The sequence below is a fragment of the Callionymus lyra genome, chromosome 11 (genome assembly GCF_982586985.1).
Source record: "Callionymus lyra chromosome 11, fCalLyr1.hap1.1, whole genome shotgun sequence".
NCBI lineage: Eukaryota > Metazoa > Chordata > Actinopteri > Syngnathiformes > Callionymidae > Callionymus > Callionymus lyra.
The window spans coordinates 735,587-755,630 of record NC_141828.1 but is presented as its reverse complement, the minus strand read 5'-3'; the positions used below and the strand labels follow the sequence as shown (position 1 = coordinate 755,630).

Below are 20,044 nucleotides of genomic sequence, written 5' to 3'. Positions count from 1 at the left end.
TTCATTGTGTTATAGTTTTAAATGTATGCTTTGAGATCAATCCAAACTTTTATCAATTGGAAAAACTCCGAGCTTTCGTTGGTTAATTGAACGCATCGATTAGCATGGACGCTAACAGAGTTAGCTAACAGAGTAGCTAACAGAGTTAACAGAGTTGCTAACAGAGTTAGCTAACAGAGTTGCTAACAGAGTTAACAGAGTTGCTAACAGAGTTAGCTAACAGAGTTGCTAACAGAGTTAGCTAACAGAGTTGCTAACAGAGTTAGCTAACAGAGTTGCTAACAGAGTTAGCTAACAGAGTTGCTAACAGAGTTGCTAACAGAGTTAGCTAACAAAGTAGCTAACAGAGTTGCTAACAGAGTTAACAGAGTTGCTAACAGAGTTAGCTAACAAAGTAGCTAACAGAGTTAACAGAGTTGCTAACAGAGTTAGCTAACAGAGTTGCTAACAGAGTTAACAGAGTTGCTAACTCTGTTAGCTAACAAAGTAGCTAACAGAGTTAGCTTCGTGCGACAGGTGAGCGCGCGGTCCACTTAAGATGTCGGACTGGGAGGACGAGTATGATGGCGACGGGATTGCGGTTCACAAAACTGTCCTCGACGCGCCTCTGATATTCTTTGGCTCCTCGAGAAATGGCGGTTCGAGTGAAAACGCGGAGAACAGAAGTGTGTTCGGCGGAAAGAACCCGAGTTACGACGAGGCTCGTTGGACTAAACCGGGTCAGAACCAGGACGGCCCGGAGAGACGAACCTTCAACGCGCTGGTTTTCACGGTGGAGGACGCGATGGTGGGTCGTATCATCGGTACGTTAGTCCTTCAGGAGGTTTATCTTTGCTTTAGTTTCATTCTTTATTGTCTTTAAACACCTGCAGGTCGAGGAGGAGCAAAGATCCGTGAACTCGAGGAAAACTCAGGAGCGAGAATCAAGGTCCAAAAATATTGACTTATTTTCAACTATAATCTTTAGTTTCATATGAATATGTCAATTTATTTTACAATGTCAAGTTCTGGAGTCTTTCATTCTCCTGTTGCACTCGTTGTAAGTATATGTATGAACGTGTATAAGTTTTTAAAGATTAATTGTTTATATGAAAGCAGTATTATCTGAAAAGTATTGACAATTCCAGTGATTTAAGTACTTTTCCTGTCGTCAATATTAACTTAAGTTATGGCCTTTTATAACCCGTGAAAATGTGCTAATTTCTTAACCTTAAATCAATGGGCTTCAATATTTTATATGTGATCTATTTGTTACTTTCAAAGTGTCATAACTTGCTTAATATTCACCCAACTTTAAATCTTGCTAAACAAGGAAACGGAAAACATAAGTTTCATTATATGATAACGTTGTTAATCATTTGAATCAACTAATAAACATTCAAGTGGCTCAAAATTTGCATAGAAAAACAAAAGACTAGCCCAGATTGAACAAAAACACCATAAATTGTTTAAATTCACAGTAATTGAAACATAAAGCACAGTTACGATGTATTATTAATTGATCAAATTGTGACGGTAAATATCAATAAACATGGTTGGTCGGGTGCAAAAAAAAAAAACCCAAGTGCGAATTGATCAATTTAAAAGTTATTTGGAAGACTCACAGATGAATGTATATTTATAATACAATGTGGATTCCAGTGAATAGTTTTCTCGCCTGAGATGTTTTGTCGAGTCACAACCTGGAAAATGTCGCCTGAGATTTCTGGGCGTGTACTTGATCAATCCGAAAATTTCTCTATTCCACATAAACTAGGACGTGTGTTCTACGGCGTCAGTATCGAGGTGTAGTTGTGACATAAACATCAACACAGTCGAACGGTGAAGACAGTGACCCGGCAGATAATCGGATTGTACGATCAAACGTGAAACGTGCCGATAATCAGGAAGCAGCAAATACACACATGCCTAGTAAATATGAAAAAAAAGTTCACATGGTTGTGGGTGATATGCCAAAAATATATTGCAGTATATTTTCTTATATCTTTCGATATTGACTTTTCCTTTATAAATGCCAGTTTTTGAAGCTTGTGATGGGGAAAAACAATAGATAGTACAATTATATTTTCACTTTTGCGATTAGTTCTTTTTATTTGACCTTTGTTCTTGTTTTTATGAAACGATCGTCCGCTGTGAACTGGAAATTCAATTTCTAAGAAGGATTAAAAAAGTCGGTCTATTATTTATTGACAATAAACAAATGACAAAACAAGAAAGTTAACAACCATCTCCACTCAGGTAAAAAAAAAATAGAACATTCCACTTTAACAACAAAAAAGTTCAATTTAATAGATTTAATAAAAATAATATTAGGAAAGTTGCGCCCTTTAGAGTTAAAAACAATAAAACACTAGAAGAAAACAAACTGCCTCCTCTGGGATAATAAAAAAAAGATTTGTTACCTATATTTCTACTGTATTTACTGTTTATTGAATTTCCTGCACTTTGAACCACAGAATATATTTTACACGAAGATGAAGATTGTGTTTTGACGTCTCATTTTTAGATCACCAAATGCAGCAATGGATCTGAGGTGGTCCTCACGGGCTATTCTGCGTCCCAGCAGAAAGCCAAAGAGATGATCGATGAGCTCATCACAGATGGTATGAACTTAAAGTGATCGTTGGCCATCATGTCGCGACCGTGGCTCACTTTAGAAGACGCTCCCGGTGTCTCTTTAAATCTCGCCCAGGCACAGACGCTGGCTTAGCCATGAACTGAGACACTGGGAGGTACAAATAGAAAGCTTGAAATATAGACTCATATTTTTGTCGGATCAATTTCATGTGTCGGGGCTTCAATACAAGAGCGGCATTACAAAAGCGCAGTATGGAAGTATTTGGATGTTTAGTGTGTCTTTTTGGACAAGCAAAGTGAGCCCTGTTTGCAACTGTCATATCGATTAGGGCTTCATGGTATTGGAAATGAGTGCGACATTCGATATTGGTGTCTTAAATTGCGATATTAATATTAATCTTTTTTTCTTTCACCTTAAAATGTAGCCACGTGCAAGTACTGTAGGGGAGGTCTGGGGGTTCAAAGAAGGAAAACAATGTGATATTTCCCTTTTGTTTATTTACGCACTTCAGTGCCGACATGATGGTAGAAAAATATCACTTATAATACTCAGTTTTTTTAGGAAAACCGATGCAAGTGCCGCGATACTGAGCGACATCAGAGAGGAGCCGCCGGCGCGTCGCGATATCACCAAATCAATAATAAATCCACCGCCTTGTACACGCACACATAACACTTTATAAATGACGCTAACAACTTAGCTCATTAGCATACGGTGAAGACGGACTGGTTCACACTTGTTTGGAAGTTCACGATCTTATAAGAAAACAACTGAGACAAGATGAAAAGTTCTTACAATATATTGCTTTAACAAAGGAGGTTGAAAGAGATGAGTGACTGGATCACTAGTGTTTGACTAGATCATAAGTTAGTCTTACTTCCATGTATATACTGAGACGCGTCGCCATGGCAACCGAGCCTAACAAGCTTCCCCGCACAGTTCACAGACAGACGGAGACGTAAACAACAACGAGACATAGAAGTACAAATTGACAACTTCACAGAACGTGACACTGATTGGCCGCATTTAAGAAATTTTGATTTATACAATAAACAATTATAAATTATCGCACATGTTTTCGATATGCATATCACATGTGCCAATATCGCGATATCTATATTTTTTTGATATATATCGTGCTGCCCTAAAATCGATGTATACATTTCTGCAAGGAACTCCCAAAAGAAATGCATTACTTTTGCCCTTAGTTTACATGAGGGAAAGTTGAATTTTCGGTAACCTATTTCTTTCAAGTAATGCAAACAAAATGTGAACAATCCTGACATGATACGTTAATGAAAGTACTGACTCGCATGCTTTTATTTCCACATTCAACAGGAGGAAGCGACAATTGGAAGAACACTGTCCGCGAGGATGTGAAACGTTCTCCAATCGACTGGAATGAAATCCGACAAAACAAGGACACGTATGAGAAACTCAAGTGGAAAGGTGAGCAAAAGTGAAAAGTGTTGTCACCTTTTGTTAATATGCCGATTACTTTTGATCTCAGACCTTCCACCGCTAAAGAAGAACTTTTACATACAAGCCAAATCAGTGTCTCTGCTCACGGATGAAGAGGTCTCCCTATGGAGGTAAAACTACATCCCATACGGAATATAACTCACATTTTCTGAACTCTGAATACACCTGCTGTGCTTTTGCTGATGGAAGCCAAAGTCTAAATGACAAAGATGCCAATGACCTGAAATGAAACAACAATATATATGTTGAGAAATGTTTTAAAGTGACACTTCACCCAAAATTCCTTTTCTACTCACCTTCCTGTCGACTAAGAGAATTAATTACTTTCAGAGTAATCGGTTCCTTTTTCAGTTATAGATAAAAATGTAGCCACGTCGAGAAGTATTGTTCTGGAAAAAATTGAACAAGTCTTGTTTGTGACTTTTAAACATTTCACGTGACCCCGGAAGAACTCTGTGTAATATCGCTAGTGCTTCCAGTACTTTACCCGTAGTACTTTCGAAGTACTTCCGGTTCAGAGTGCTGTTAGTCTTTCGTCTGCCACAAACGATCGGAAAATATAGACTAGTTTGTTTTGGGGTTTTTTTCTGCACAATTCTTCTCGTCGAGGCTTCAATAAAGGAGGGTCGTTACAGACGAGCAGTATAGAGGTATTCGGAACCTTTTTAGTGTCTTTTTTTGGAGGAAGTTTGTCCCTGGGCGCTCAACATTTTTTTCAAGATTACTCTGAAAATGATCCCAACCCTCAGTCGACTTAAGGGTGTGTAGAAAAAGAGTGAAGTCGGAGTTTTGGGTGAACTAACACTTAAACGTACCTTTTTCAGGAAGGCAAACAACAATATATATGTTGAGGACCTAAAGGATACTGGAGACAAGAGACCTTTTCCAAATCCCTGCCGCACTTTTCTAGAAGCTTTTGAGCTTTATCCGGAAATCATGGACAATATCGACAGAGTCGGCTTCACCAAACCTACACCCATACAGGTCAGAGAGCGTTGTGTCAGAAGCCTGACCTTTTAAAGGGGATTTTGTTACAACATTACATTTCTCACAGTGTGTGAGTGTATTACAGGGTTTATGTGTATACATACATACATACATACATACATACATACATACATACATACATACATACATAAGGGCTGCATGATATTGGAAATATTTGTGATATCGAGCGCAGGAGTGAGTACTGTAGGGGAGTCCCAGGGGTTTAGAGAAAGAAAACGATGCAATATTTCCCTTTCGTTTATTTCTATGCCGACATGATAGGAGAAAAATGTCACTTATATTTATTTATTATTTCCCGCAACATCATAGAGGAGCCGCCGGCACGTCGCGATATCACCAAATCAATAATAAATCCACCTCCTTGTACACGCACACATAACACTTTATAAATGACGCTAACAACTTAGCTCATTAGCATACGGTGAAGACGGACATGTTTACTTGTTTGGAAGTTCATGATCTTAAAGAAAACAACTGAGACGAGATGAAAAGTTCTTACAATATGTTGCTTTAACAAAGGAGGTTGAAAGAGATGAGTGACTGGATCAGTAGTGTTTGACTAGATCATAAGTTAGTATTACTTCCGTGTATATACTGAGGTAAGTCAGCACTCCAACAAGACCCGTCGCCATAGCAACCAATCTGCGCAGCACAACTGATAGACAGACCGAGACGTAAACAACAATGAGACATAGAAGTACAAATTGACACCTTTACCGAACGTAACACTGACCCTCAAAAACCTGCAAACTAGTCTCTAGTTTGGAAACTAAAGGAGGAAAAATTTCGTCAAACACTTGAAAGCGGCCTGACTTGTTTAAAGAGTTCAAGGTAAATTAATTTTAGTTCGCTATAACTTATGTCACGTTAAACTAACGTCTGTTATTTGACTTCACTACAGCAACACTCGCTACAGACTTGCTTTACATTATGTTAACTTGATGTGTGTATAAAATGAAACATTACGAGAGGCTTTCTGAGAGTCGCTGAACTCGTGTTAGAATAACGTTTTATTTTACCTTTACAGTAAAAGTTGGATGACACTGACCACAAGCAAGAGATACTAAAGACAAGTTAAAGAAAGAAAATGTAAAAACCTGTGTTATTTTAAACTTCAAGGCTGTCCATCACCACTCTCACACTTTGAATATATAGTGGTTGGTATTTATTTACACGCGTATGTGACAAAAACTGTTTTTATCTCTGCTCATCAGCATAGTTGATTTTCTTTTTTATTTACACTGATGGTTTGTTATTATACCTGAACTCAACATTGTTTGTGCTATAGTTTTGCATTTATATGGAAAAGAAACGTTACCATTATCACTCTTTCGATTTAAAATCATTGCACATTATTAAAGTCGACTACTAAAATGTTGGTATCGTGACAACCCTTATATATATATTAAATAAACATATTTGAAAAGAAAACGGCAATATTCACCTAAGGTATTGTTTTTAAAAGTCAAGGAGAGATTTATGTTGATACTTATTCACACACCTTCTCTCCTGGTCCAGTCTCAAGCATGGCCAGTGTTGCTCGTGGGCGAGGACTTGATTGCCATCGCACAGACTGGAACCGGGAAAACTCTGGCCTACCTGCTCCCCGGCTTCATCCACATGGACGGACAAGCATTGTGAGTAAAAGAAGTGAACCGACCCGGGGTCTCTGTCAATGCAACTGTCAGTGTTCAACCTCTCACAGGTCCAGGAGGGAGCGAGGGGGTCCGGGCATGTTGGTGCTGACCCCGACCCGAGAGTTGGCCCTACAGATTGAAGTGGAGTGCAACAAGTACAGCTACAAGGGTTACAAGAGGCGAGTCTTAAGTTATGTTCCTAATGTTTCTGCGTAAATGTTGACCTCAACCTCTTTTTTAGTGTCTGCATCTACGGTGGAGCCGACCGCAGAGGCCAGATCAATCTAGTCCGGGGCGGAGTGGACATCGTCATTGCAACACCAGGCAGACTCAACGACCTGCAGATGAACGAACTTATCAACCTTCGGTCCATTACTTACCTGGTCAGAAACTGCTTTATTATATATTGACACACGAAATCCTTTCCAGGCATGCATGAGCTTTACTTACTAATCTTTATCTGAAATACAGAAACAGAGTTTCGTGCCAATGATTAAAATCTACAACTTCTGCATCCATACTAAGGCTCAAAATTAACACGTGTTCATGACATGCTTTTTAGTATTTTCTCATTTTTACACACGCGCAACATAATTTAGGTTGATACAGGTAACTCTTGCCTCGGGTCACTGTCTCTGATGTCACCATCGGTTAACTCGCAAACTACCCACACGAGATACAGAAACTCATACTCTGTACTTTTGAAAATGCACATTTGTTATTCATTATTTTTAGGTATGGTTTGTAATTCATTATTGTATTTATTAAATGATTGTTTAGAACAAGAAATCATAATAATATTTTGGCTAAAGTCATTGTCAAAGATGAGGTTTATGATGCTATAAATAATTATACCAAGTTCAAATACTACGGATGTGATACTGGCCTGACTGCAGTACATCTGATGTTGCTCACAGTAGTACAACCTCTCAGGGAGATGAGAAAAAAAATTATTATTAGAGGGAACATTGATCACGGATCAAGCCAAGTGTCAAGTCTTTACCCTTTTATCTTGAGTCGCTGACTTTCTATACTATATATCCTTTTGACAAACGGCTTATTCCTGTCTCTCACCAGAATAGAAATGTCATCGCCTTCCCCTCACTGTCCTTTCATGAAACGCTCTCGCACCTTGGATCAATTTCTTGTCTCTTGAGTATCTCTGTGGAGATTTCTGCTACTTGGGATATTTCTCATTCCTGATCTACATCAGTACTTGCTGCAATAATAGTGACTGGACACTTGAGTTGAAGTGCCTGTGTGACGGTGGTATTTAACTCTTCCATCACCTGTAAGTGTGTGTCGATGAGTAAGCAGCATCCGTGACAGTTCCATAGCCTCCGCACACACATCTTTGAATTTGTCCAGCTGCAACAGCCATATGCTGTGTCTCAAATCGCATACTTGCGTACTCAAAGTTAGTATTTTTAGTGCGCAAGTGCGTCTCAATCCTTAGTATGCGAAATTTAGTGCGCCATGCTCACTAAATTGTCACTAAAACGCCCACAAAACTGAGTATGGTTTGATGGACACTATCTACACTAAACGGCTCCATCTTAGTGACGTTGTAAACGGAAGTTACGTCATATATAAATGCATATATATTCATATACTTACAGGTGCATTTTCAGCAGCAGTAGGAGGATGACACGTCTTCGGTGCTGATACCAGCTTAAATATCTCGCGAATATTTTGATTCTCATTTTTCTTTTTCCAAACTTGCAAAATGTGCTGCCAGCAGGTGGCGATGGCGTTCAAACAGCTGGTTGCAACCATTGTTAAATAGAAGCAGCTGTCGCGTCATTTATGGTTAGTGCGTAGAAGCAGAGTCTGATATGAGACATACTATCTGTGGAGAATTTGCGTACTAGTTGGTATGTATACTTTCCTGATGCATACTAACTTCTAGTATACTAAGAGAAGTATGCCATTTGAGACACAGCAATAGTCTCTCCGACACAGTGTCTGGCAGCGCCTCGAGATCTATTGTATTTTCTGTGGCTATGCCCCCTCTGCTTTGAATCGAGAGTAGTCTCCGTGCACGTTCTCCTCACGGCACGATGTTAATCATCCCGCTGATGCCTCCAAGATACGATGCAAGCTTGGACACACACATGACTTTCCAGGTATGCATGAGTTTTACTGAGTCCTTAATCTTTATCGTAAATAAGAAAACACAGACGGTTTAATGAGTTCTCTTGTCCTAACTGACCTCTAAGGACCCCTCGATGCCCAAACTGCTTGTCTGTTCTTTACTCTGGGTGACTGCATATACTATAGGGAATATTAATATTGTGCATGTTACACAATATACACACATTTATTCATTGGCTGTTGTTGACAAATTAGGAATTTGCCCCTTTTTCTTTCTTTTTTTTACACAGAAGATGAAATGGAAATAAAAATATAATTATATTCAAGAAAATATAAGAAATCATGCAAGAACATATTATTGTCTTGATCAAAGGTTCTGGATGAGGCTGACCGAATGCTGGACATGGGCTTTGAGCCTCAGATCATGAAGATTCTGCTCGACATTCGCCCCGACAGACAGACGGTGATGACCAGGTACGTATAGGTCCTAGTCATAGTCACCGGACATGAGCACCTGCTTCTCATTTTCATTAATTTACAGCGCCACCTGGCCCCCTGGAGTGAGACGATTATCCAAATCCTACCTGAAAGACCCCATGATGGTTTATGTGGGATCACTGGACCTGGCTGTAAGTGACTGTCAACCACTAAACGATCTTAAAAAGTGTTAAGAAAATTAAAACTAGTGACTGTCTGTTGGGTCACTCCTGCAATAAAGGTTCCCTAGTAGAATGAAGCTGCTACAAGCAATTAAAAAAAATACCTTCATTTTGTCACCCACAAATGTTATATTCCGATGGTGGGTTCCATACATGACTGTCTTGATGGTGCTATAAAAGGTACTTTTTACTGTTTAAGTAGCCGTTTTTGTCCTCCTTGACTCGGTACGTTGATCTGGCCTGTCAATCGATTTTGAAAAAACACAATGAATACTTTGTCAAACGTGCATCTTGTAAAATAGTGTCTCAAATGACCCGCAAGTAAAACTGCTTCTCAGGCGGTGAACACGGTTGAGCAGACGGTGCTGATCGTCCACGAGGAAGACAAGAAGTCGTACGTGTTCGACTTCATCAGGAACTTGCGGCCACAGGACAAAGTCCTCATCTTTGTGGGAAAGAAGCTGGTGTGAGTGAGAAGTCGTCGGGAGGGGATTCGTGTCTCAGGATCTGACTTGACCGTGTCTCCCGAGTGCAGAGCGGACGACCTGTCCAGCGACCTGTGTCTGCACGGCTTGGCGGTGCAGAGTCTCCACGGCGACAGGGAGCAGTGCGACCGAGAAGAGGCTCTTCAAGACTTTAAAGATGGTCGAGTTCGTATCCTGGTGGCTACAGACCTGGCGTCTCGGGGTTTGGACGTGCACGACATCACCCACGTTTTCAACTATGATTTTCCACGGAATATCGAGGAGTACGTGCATCGCGTGGGCAGGACCGGACGAGCGGGGTCAGTTGGAGTTTGCACGTTTGACCAACATCAAATTGTTTACGGTCGTATTTGTCGACAGGCGTACGGGAGCTGCTGTTACCTTGGTAACCAGAGACAATTGGAGGATGGCTACCGAGCTGATTTCTATCCTAAAGAGAGCAGGACAGGTGAGAATGAGTTTGATGTAGCCATGTAAAAATAAAACATGAACCACAAGCAAAAATAAAACGATGACAAATTTGTCTGTTTAGATGGTACGAAATCTCAAAATCCTCATTGAATTTCAACCAAATATTATTTACAAACGTGTTTTCTTTTTCCATTTTACTATTGCAGATGAGTTGTAGCATGATAATAGTTATTTTGAGTTGTTGTTGCTTAATATACATGATTTAACTTTGACCAAAATAGCAACACAATTAATTAGATTTGATTTTCTCTTTATTAGTTCCACAAGCGAGATTTTTTTCCAATGTCTCGTACTCCACTGAAATGCCAGGCGTCTTGTTAATAAATATTTAAATTCGGAGGGAAAAAAATCGTGATCTCAATTCACAGCAAAGAAAATCGTGATCCTCATTTTGTTCCGAATCGTGCAGCCCTAATTATGAGCTTATACTGTATATATATATATAGATGGAAAGGGGATTTTGAAAATCATCCTTATTTAAAATGCATTAATTACGTCATACATTAAGAGCCCTGTGGCGCGGCTTAATAGCAAACCAACATTTTGACACGAGACACTTCTGTGTGAAAATGTTTAATTTTGCCTCATTTTTGATAAATACAATCTCTAGTTTAAGTGATCGCAATAGAAGAATACTCTCTCTTGCAGGAGGTTCCTGAGGAGCTGGTGCTGATGGCGCAGAGGTATGAGCAGCACAAGAAGGAGAGGGAGCTGGAGAACCCTCGAGGAGAGCGAGGAAGAGGTGGGGGAGGAGGAGGAGGAAGAGGAGGTAGGAGAGAGGGCGGGAGAATGGGGGGCTGCAGAGACTGGGGGTTCTTCTAAAATAAGTGGCCCTTCGACTCTCGCCTCACTAGCAAGAGACCCTTTGTTTGTGTGTGATTTAAGAAGTTTGTGTGTCTGGAAACTTCCTTTTCAGCTATTGCTGCAGCATTGTTTTGTCTGTTGATTTGTTCGGCAGTTTCTCTTTACCCGAGATGGTTTTCACAGTTTCACGACAAGACTGTTGATTGACTGAATGTCTTTGGGACCTTGCTTTACAATGACTTCAAATTAAAATGATGACAACACAAGGAGCGATGGTTAAAGCTTGTTTTAATGTCGCTCAGAAGGCAGTGCCGTGATACAAGAAGGTGCAATAGCCATAGTTGGCATTTACCCAAAGTGCTTGAAGAATCCCATTTGCAGAGTTGTTATAGTTAGCTTTTTAATGATTTACCTATGAAGCTCCAATCGAGCCCCTACTGAGCATCAAAGGTGGCGAACACGGGGGCGAAAAAGCGAGACGACACGGATAACTAACCTCTAATGTCAAGTAACCGAGCAGCAAATTGCAACATTTCTAAAAAGCACAGTCTGATTAGTATTTAAACCATCAATAGTAGATGATGGTGGATCAGTGGCTAAAGGGAAGTGAGGAGAACTGGACTGTGTCTTTCCTTCTAATGCACTTGCGATGCATTGTGATGATTAACCAGTCCCTGAAAATGAAGTTGATGTAGCCGTTCCTTTGATTGAGCGTGAAGAGGGATGTCCTGCCCTGGAAGACCCTCGGGTCGGCAGAGACGCACAACATTCATTTGCCCTTCTGAGCCTTCTGAGCGGCTTTGGTGACTTTACCAGCACCTTTGGCGTTCTTGCAGACCTCCTTGATCACACCGACCGCCACGGTCTGGCGCATGTCGCGCACTGCAAAGCGACCTACGCAAAAACATTCCATGGTTACTTCAAAGGCTACACTTCACTCTCAGTACTATAGCAAGACACACATGTCCTATTAAAAGTCCCTGAGATACCTGGGCTTTAGGTGTCGACGGATAAAAATCCAATACCAGTGTTAAAAACTTTCTTGACTTTCTAATGTCAATATTTCAGTTGCTATACTGAACAATTTGTTGCTTTAACAAAGGAGGTTGAACGAGATGAGTGACTGGATCACTAGTGTTTAAGTAGATCATAAGTTAGTATTACTTCCTTGTATATACTGAGTCACGCTAAGTCAGCGCGCCGGCAAGACGCGTCGCCATAGCAACCGAGTCTAGCAAGCTGCGCCGTTCATCTGATGTTCAAAGTGCGCATTTGAAAAAAGTTTGATTTATACAATAAATAATGATCAATTTTTTTCGATATATCTTGCAGCGTTACTGATGAGAAAAATGGAAAGATCAATTAAAAAGTCGCAGTTCAACCAAAATTCATTCACATGAGGGTGAATAGAAAATAAAAATTTGGTTATCCTCGTATGAACAAAATGTGTTGAATGTGTTATTTGAAGCTAGCTAGAGTGACCTGGACTGTGTGGATTGAAGACTGGCCATCAGGCTTCTGTTTGACATTTCATAAGACTGTATGATTCGAGTCAAAGGTCAAATGAATGTTTTCTTAGAACAGTGTTTGCACTTGACAACATGACATCATCAAAGTATTTGATCAAGGTGACCTACCTAGAGGTGCGTAGTCTGAGAATTTCTCCACACACATGGGTTTGCTTGGGGTCATTCGCACGATGGCAGCATCTCCAGACTTGATACATTTGGGGTTTTCTTCCAGCTTCTTGCCAGAGCGGCGGTCGATCTTCTGCTCGAGCTCATTAAACTTGCAGGAGATGTGAGCCGTGTGACAGTCCAGAACCGGAGAATAGCCAGCAGAGATCTGACCGGGGTGGTTCAGGACGATCACCTGGAAGAACAAAGTGCACAGTAGATGAAGCGATGACACGTTTTTTTTGTCCTATTTTCAAATCTGTCCTGTTTCTTAAAATAGGCACCTGAGCGGTAAAGTGTTCCGCCGCCAGTGGCGGGTCATTCTTGCTGTCCCCGGCAACGTTGCCACGACGGATTTCTTTGACCGAAATGTTTTTGACGTTGAAGCCCACGTTGTCACCGGGTGAGGCCTCCTGCAAGGACTCGTGATGCATCTCGACAGACTTCACCTCAGTGGTGACATTGGCGGGGGCAAAGGTCACAATCATGGCCGGCTTTAACATGCCAGTTTCTACGCGGCCGACGGGCACAGTTCCGATTCCTATAAAAAGAGAGAATTGATTATTCCTGGTGGTCAAAGTTAACCCTTTTTGCTGTGTCAGAGACTTGCCTCCGATCTTGTAGACGTCCTGCAGTGGGAGACGCAGGGGTCTGTCCGTCGGGCGTTTGGGGGGCTCGATGGTGTCAAGGGTGTCGAGCAGAGTTGGTCCTGTGTACCAAGTCATCTGCAAAAAATGAGCTCAAATAATGAAGTTTTGCTCCTGGATTGTTATTCAAGGTAAATAATTTGACTTCACATCATGGTTGTTATGTTATATCATTTTAAAATTGGATCATGTGCAATTAAAATTGAACATTTTTCTCTGTTGGCTGTAATTGTGTTGATTATAGTTTCTTTATTTAGTTACTATATTTCTCTTTTCATTAACCTGACACAAACTTGTTTGGATTCCTTCAATAAATGTTTAAGAAAAGCAGTATTTTGACTACGAATTGGCCTTTCCATTCTTTTGATTTTCATTTTGTTCTTTCAAGTGTGCACATGTCGTGTCGGCAGGAACAGAGATTTGTATGTGAACACGTGAGACGTCTACTTAATTGTATCGCGTCATGGGTTTCGATGACTCACGTTTGAACTTTTCTCCAGCATGTTGTCTCCGTGCCAGCCTGAGATGGGCACGAACTTTACGCGATCCGTGTTGTAGCCGATCTTCTTGATGTATTTAGAGACTTCTCCCTGAATCTCTTTGAAACGTTCCTGGCTGTATTTGGGCTCGGTGCTGTCCATCTTGTTGACGCACACGATCAGCTGCTTCACCCCCAGCGTGAAGGCCAGGAGAGCGTGCTCGCGGGTCTGACCGTCTTTAGAGATGCCGGCCTCGAACTCTCCCTTCCCGGCCGCCACGATGAGCACCGCACAGTCGGCCTAAGTGGACGGAGAGAGAGAAGAATGGAGTGAAAACGAATCCAGATCCCACTCCATGATTTTTGCAGGAAAGCTTGGCTGCTTTGCTTCTCACATGGTCCTCTTGTTACTGACCTGGGATGTCCCAGTGATCATGTTCTTGATGAAATCCCGATGACCCGGTGCGTCAATGATGGTGACGGAATAGTTTTTAGTGTCAAACTTCCACAACGCAATGTCGATGGTTATGCCGCGCTCCCTCTCCGCCTTCAGCTTGTCCAACACCCAGGCATACTTGAAAGAACCTTTTCCCATCTAGGAACAGAAAAATGACATAATAATCTTCCGTTCAATTCAATTTTATGTGTCTTATCATAACAAAGTTATCTCAAGACACTTTACAGTTGAAGTAAGACTATAGTGGAGAAAGGAAAAACGGATCCCAGCATCTTGTGTGTCCTTCCTAGTCATTCCTATCCTCTTCGTGTTCTTATTCACCACATCAATTGGAAACTTGAACTCATCTCTTTTCTCTTCTACCCCACTCTTTATTCTTGCCTCTACTGGTCCTTCCTTCTCGCTTCACCTTTCCTCTAGTGTTGGTCTGATGAAGCTTCATGAAGCAGTGGCATGTTGTTCAGAGGTCAGTAGGTGGCGCCATCACTTTAAGAATGATGTTATGTTTCATTAGAACATTTGTTTAAAACCAAGGAAAATGGTACAGAGACGCCATCTAGTGGACTCTGAAGATAATTACACTGTTTCATGAAGCTTCATCAACACATCACTACCATCTAGTGGACTCTGAAGATAATGACACTGTTTCATGAAGCTTCTTCAACACATCATTACCATCTAGTGGACTCTGAAGGTAATGACACTGTTTCATGAAGCTTCATCGACACATCACTACCATCTAGTGGACTCTGAAGATAATGACACTGTTTCATGAAGCTTCATCAACACATCACTACCATCTGGTGGACTCTGAAGATAATGACACTGTTTCATGAAGCTTCATCAACACATCACTACCACCTAGTGGACTCTGAAGATAATGACACTGTTTCATGAAGCTTCTTCAACACATCACTACCATCTAGTGGACTCTGAAGGTAATGACACTGTTTCATGAAGCTTCATCGACACATCACTACCATCTAGTGGACTCTGAAGATAATGACACTGTTTCATGAAGCTTCATCAACACATCACTACCATCTGGTGGACTCTGAAGATAATGACACTGTTTCATGAAGCACCATCAACACATCACTACCACCTAGTGGACTCTGAAGATAATGACACTGTTTCATGAAGCTTCATCAACACATCACTACCATCTAGTGGACTCTGAAGATAATGACACTGTTTCATGAAGCTTCATCAACACATCACTACCATCTAGTGGACTCTGAAGATAATGACACTGTTTCATGAAGCTTCATCAACACATCACTACCATATAGTGGACTCTGAAGATAATGACACTGTTTCATGAAGCTTCTTCAACACATCACTACCATCTAGTGGACTCTGAAGATAATGACACTGTTTCATGAAGCTTCATCAACACATCACTACCATCTAGTGGACTCTGAAGATAATGACACTGTTTCATGAAGCTTCATCAACACATCACTACTTTTCAATGGACCTCCTTCTTACTCTTAAATGACTGTCATCAGAAAACATCATGGTTGAATTGTTGTTGTACACAAGGGTAACGATGAGTGACGGTCCTCACCTCGGCCGCTTCCTTCTCAAACTTCTCGATGGTCCTCTTGTCAATCCCACCACACTTGTAGATGAGGTGACCAGTGCTCGTCGACTTCCCCGAGTCCACATGTCCGATGACCACGATGCTGATGTGGGTTTTTTTGTCTTTACCCATGATGAGGATTGGATGCAATAGACTTCTATCTGGAAGAAAAAACGGTTGTTTTTGTTAAGGACTATGAGATTTGTTCAGTGGTAAACGGTAGTTATATGTCGTAGACCAGGGATGTCCAGTCGGCCCTCAAAGGGCCGGGTGGTGCCGGTTTTTGTGCCAACCGATCAAGCATGTACAGTTTAACCAATGAGGTTAAAGCTTGAACAAGCATCACCAGACTGACAAAGAACTGATTACCGTATTTTCCGGACTATACGTCGCAGTTTTTTTCATATATTGTCCAGGGGTGCGACTTACTGTATACTCTGGAGCGACTTATGTGTGAAATTATTAACACATTATTACTGGTATATCATTTCACATGTTATTTTCACACTAAACCGCAAGAGGGCGCTCTAGGCCTGTGTTGATCATTTGGACGTAGAAGAGGAAGCATCTTCTACCTCTGGAGTTAGCGGATTTGTTTAAAAGTGACACAGAGGATGAAGATTTTATTGGATTTGAGTTATTTGGAGTTACACGGATGGTTTGGTAAACTTCTTAGTTATTTATGCTATAGTTCTCTGAATAACTCTTAATATGTTATGTTATCATACCAGGTTCTCACTTCATGTAACGTACAATTATTCAGCCTGTTGTTGCCTCTATTCTATTTTAAATTGTCTTTCAAGATGACATGTCTGTTCTTGGTGTTGGATTTTATCAAATAAATTTCCCCCAAAAATGCGACTTATACTCCAGTGCGACTGATATATGTTTTTTTCCTTCTTTATTATGCATTTTATGGCTGGTTTCGACTTGTACTCCAGAGCCACTTGTAGTCCGGAAAATACGCTACACTCTGAAGACTCCTGATTGGGTTAAAGGTGGTGCTCTTGATTGGTTGGAACAAAAACCTGCACCACCCTTTGAGGATCGGTTTTAACCCCCGTCAAAACCAACCGCCCCGCCCTTGAGACTGTGCAGGACTCATTACCGCAGTGATGGTCCATGTACATATCATCATGTTAAAATATTATTGCTGCTGCTCAAGAACAGACCTGTCTTAACCTGAACATTCTTTCAGTTGCTGCAATGCAAGTGGCTTTACAACAGAACTGCTTAGTGGGCGTTCACTTTGGTGAATGGTTCCCGTAGAACCTCGTCATTCAAATGATCCCTTTCACCGTCACGTCAGCAGTGGTAGGCGTCAATAGGGGCACATGTCGCCACTTGCACGGACGCCCAGGTCGCTTCAGGTGAAGGGCGTGCCGTGCTTAACTGCCGCCAACTCGTGATGAAACGCAAAGGCATGTGTACAGACGACAAATAATCGCTCATCTTTGAGGTCGACTGTGAACCGGATCTCGAAGACGCAGCAGTTTAAGAGTGATTTGATTGTGTAAACCAGTCTTTAAATGATGACACGGCGCCGACCAATTAGTCACATTATTTGGAAAAGGCGCGGCAGGAACCGGCACCACTTCCAGGACTCTGACTTGATCAGGAAAAACGGGCTCGGGTTTTAGGTGGCAATGAGTCATAGCTCGCATTCAAATGTTGGACTCGACCAAACCTGAAGCAGACTCTTAACAATCTCACGGTGTCTGACCCGAGTCTCATGTCTCACCTCAGCGGCTTCAATCACACGTTCATTGGCTACACAAACAACCACATGAACTTCATGCTTGGAAGAGACTCGTAACTAATGGGTAGTAGTGTGTACTTGCACGATCGATACGATACCTATCACGATATAGGGGAGACGATATTGCGATACTGTAGTAACGAGGATATATATCTGTAGTATTGTCCAGTACTTGACTCTGGTGTTGTGATAGTGTAGTAACAAGTATATATGTGTAGTATTGTCCAGTACTTGACTCTGGTGTTGTGATAGTGTAGTAACAAGTATATATGTGTAGTATTGTCCAGTACTTGACTCTGGTGTTGTGTTAGTGTAGTAACAAGTATATATGTGTAGTATTGTCCAGTACTTGACTCTGGTGTTGTGTTAGTGTAGTAACAAGTATATATGTGTAGTATTGTCCAGTACTTGACTCTGGTGTTGTGTTAGTGTAGTAACAAGTATATATGTGTAGTATTGTCCAGTACTTGACTCTGGTGTTGTGTTAGTGTAGTAACAAGTATATATGTGTAGTATTGTCCAGTACTTGACTCTGGTGTTGTGATAGTGTAGTAGCAAGTACATATGTGTAGTATTGTCCAGTACTTGACTCTGGTGTTGTAGTATTTACAGACCACATGACTCTTGACGAAGTCGTATCTACTTTCATTTGTTTTCAAACCAAAATAAGTCCAAACATCAGCATTAAAAGCTCCCGAAGTCACTGTATCCTCTCGTCCTCAGTCATCGCCGGGATCTCGCAACATTTCATTTAGCAGCAGGGGACGTAACGACTGCTGCCATCTAGAGGCCGGGAGTTTAATTGCAAAAAAAAGACAAAAAAGTCTGCCATGAACATGTTAATAAATTGTAAATTAAAAGAATCTTATAAAATCACTGATAAGAAGTTTTGAAGATTTAAAGTAAGTTGACGCGTCACTGTTAAGAGACGGTCATCGGCTGAAGACGAAGAGATGACGTGGCAGCACATGGCATCACACGTGCGACACCCGCGTCGCTTCAGGTGAAGCCGCGTCACGCCATACGGTTGCTCTCGTGGACTAGACGTACGATTACACAAGTATGAACTCATTTAATTCAAGTATCTTTTAAGAAGATTCTGTTTTCAACACAATCAAATAACAAATGAGGTTCATCTCACCTGATCTGGACTAAGTGTTCCGGTGTCTCTGAAGACGCTGGCACAGTGAGACGACACACACACACACACCCAGAACATCCTACTGTATCCCTGCCCACGTCCACACCCATTCATGCCCGCCCCGGTCGGTACCACCGTCTGTCTCACAGCCCGACCCGTCCATTTTGTCAGCACTGTAGTGATCAGAACTTATAGTAACTACCGGAACAAGTTTTTTTTATTCACATTTATTTATTTATCAGTCTTTTTAAATATCCAGGCCGGCCTGGTTCTGTTCATGACATGCAGGGAAGACTTGAATCCTAGTCAGACCTGCTCAGGTGGAGCCATCTGAGAATTTTACGTGCGCACTTGAACTCATCACCATGTGTCGCAGTGCGTCTCTGTCTACACACGCACGTCAACGTGCCCTCGTTCGCCCCCGAATAAACACGAATAAACACGAGTGGATTTAATGGAGTCTCCGCCATGTTCTGACGTCATCATCATCCGCAGCATCACAACAATATTTCCCGCGGCAGGAGGAGAAAAAAGTGCGCAGTCATTTTCCCGCGAACATAAAGTCTGCGCCGCTGACGCCGCGCACGCGGATCCAGGACCGGGCTGGACCCGCGTCGTACCTGAGAGACGAGGGAGGTGTTCGGAGGATGAGGAGTCGAGGCGGTGGATCCGGTTCTGTCGGTTCAGGACCAGGAGGGGCGACGGTTGCGCAATAGCGCGCAGACGCGAGCAGGAAGAGAAGTCGTTTAAACTTTTGTCTTTATTTCTTATAAAGAAGTCTGATAATATATTTATATTCAGTACGAAACTATAACAACAAACTATTTTATCTGTAAAATAAAACAAACTACTATTTCACTGCTAGCTTTAGCAAACAGCATTTTAAAAATGCAGAACGGTGAAATAAAATAGTATCCCTCATATGTTCTGTCAAATCATTTAAAAAGTGTCTCAAATCTTTATATTAAATTGATTTATCAAGATATTTATTTTATAAACAATATGTTCACGTGCACCTGACATTGTTAATTGATTAATTGTTATTTCTCTTTGTTCTTGTTTTTATGAATAATTGCTGTATTG

At 41.3% G+C, this 20,044-nt stretch overlaps 2 protein-coding genes across 4 annotated transcripts; one reads left to right on the top strand and one right to left on the bottom strand.

Annotated features, from left to right (window-relative positions):
• The first annotated feature begins 527 nt into the window (after window positions 1–527).
• On the top strand, window positions 528–11,487 carry ddx43 (DEAD (Asp-Glu-Ala-Asp) box polypeptide 43). Of its 2 annotated transcripts, none has more exons than XR_015712976.1 (15): window positions 528–803; window positions 873–928; window positions 2,507–2,603; window positions 3,917–4,027; window positions 4,089–4,170; window positions 4,885–5,044; window positions 6,587–6,705; window positions 6,774–6,884; window positions 6,947–7,088; window positions 9,173–9,273; window positions 9,341–9,428; window positions 9,797–9,924; window positions 9,989–10,242; window positions 10,304–10,391; window positions 11,063–11,146. XR_015712976.1 is itself a non-coding variant. In XM_087802330.1 (15 exons), the coding sequence occupies exons 1-15, from the start codon at window positions 539–541 to the stop codon at window positions 11,234–11,236; spliced, it is 1,971 nt and encodes a 656-aa protein (XP_087658456.1). In that variant the 5' UTR covers window positions 528–538; the 3' UTR covers window positions 11,237–11,487. The 2 variants fall into 2 exon arrangements, 1 of the variants encoding a protein (XP_087658456.1); XM_087802330.1 differs by having other exon boundaries at window positions 9,994–10,242; window positions 11,063–11,487.
• A 2-nt stretch (window positions 11,488–11,489) lies between these two features.
• On the bottom strand, window positions 11,490–19,661 carry LOC148068883 (elongation factor 1-alpha 1-like). 2 transcript variants are annotated; one of them, XM_087802333.1, is made up of 8 exons: window positions 19,582–19,661; window positions 16,047–16,222; window positions 14,435–14,614; window positions 14,024–14,320; window positions 13,505–13,619; window positions 13,179–13,435; window positions 12,856–13,090; window positions 11,490–12,112 (listed from the first exon to the last, which is right to left on the bottom strand). In XM_087802333.1, exons 2-8 carry the CDS (start codon window positions 16,191–16,193, stop codon window positions 11,988–11,990), a joined length of 1,356 nt encoding a protein of 451 aa, XP_087658459.1. In that variant the 5' UTR covers window positions 16,194–16,222; window positions 19,582–19,661; the 3' UTR covers window positions 11,490–11,987. The 2 variants fall into 2 exon arrangements, with proteins under 2 accessions (XP_087658459.1, XP_087658458.1); XM_087802332.1 differs by lacking the exon at window positions 19,582–19,661 and adding an exon at window positions 18,962–19,049.
• Between the last annotated feature and the right edge of the window lie 383 nt (window positions 19,662–20,044).

Bases quoted from the DNA above. Each gene is read 5' to 3' on its own strand.
- ddx43 (XM_087802330.1), top strand. From the start codon at position 539: ATGTCGGACTGGGAGGACGAGTATGATGGCGACGGGATTGCGGTTCAC. The intron at 5,045-6,586 runs GTCAGAGAGCGT...CTCCTGGTCCAG, and splicing joins CCAAACCTACACCCATACAG to TCTCAAGCATGGCCAGTGTT. The intron at 6,885-6,946 runs GCGAGTCTTAAG...CCTCTTTTTTAG, and splicing joins AGCTACAAGGGTTACAAGAG to TGTCTGCATCTACGGTGGAG.
- LOC148068883 (XM_087802333.1), bottom strand. From the start codon at position 16,193: ATGGGTAAAGACAAAAAAACCCACATCAGCATCGTGGTCATCGGACAT. The intron at 13,620-14,023 runs GTGAGTCATCGA...CATTTTTTGCAG, and splicing joins TGCTGGAGAAAAGTTCAAAC to ATGACTTGGTACACAGGACC. The intron at 13,436-13,504 runs GCAAGTCTCTGA...CTCTTTTTATAG, and splicing joins GGACGTCTACAAGATCGGAG to GAATCGGAACTGTGCCCGTC.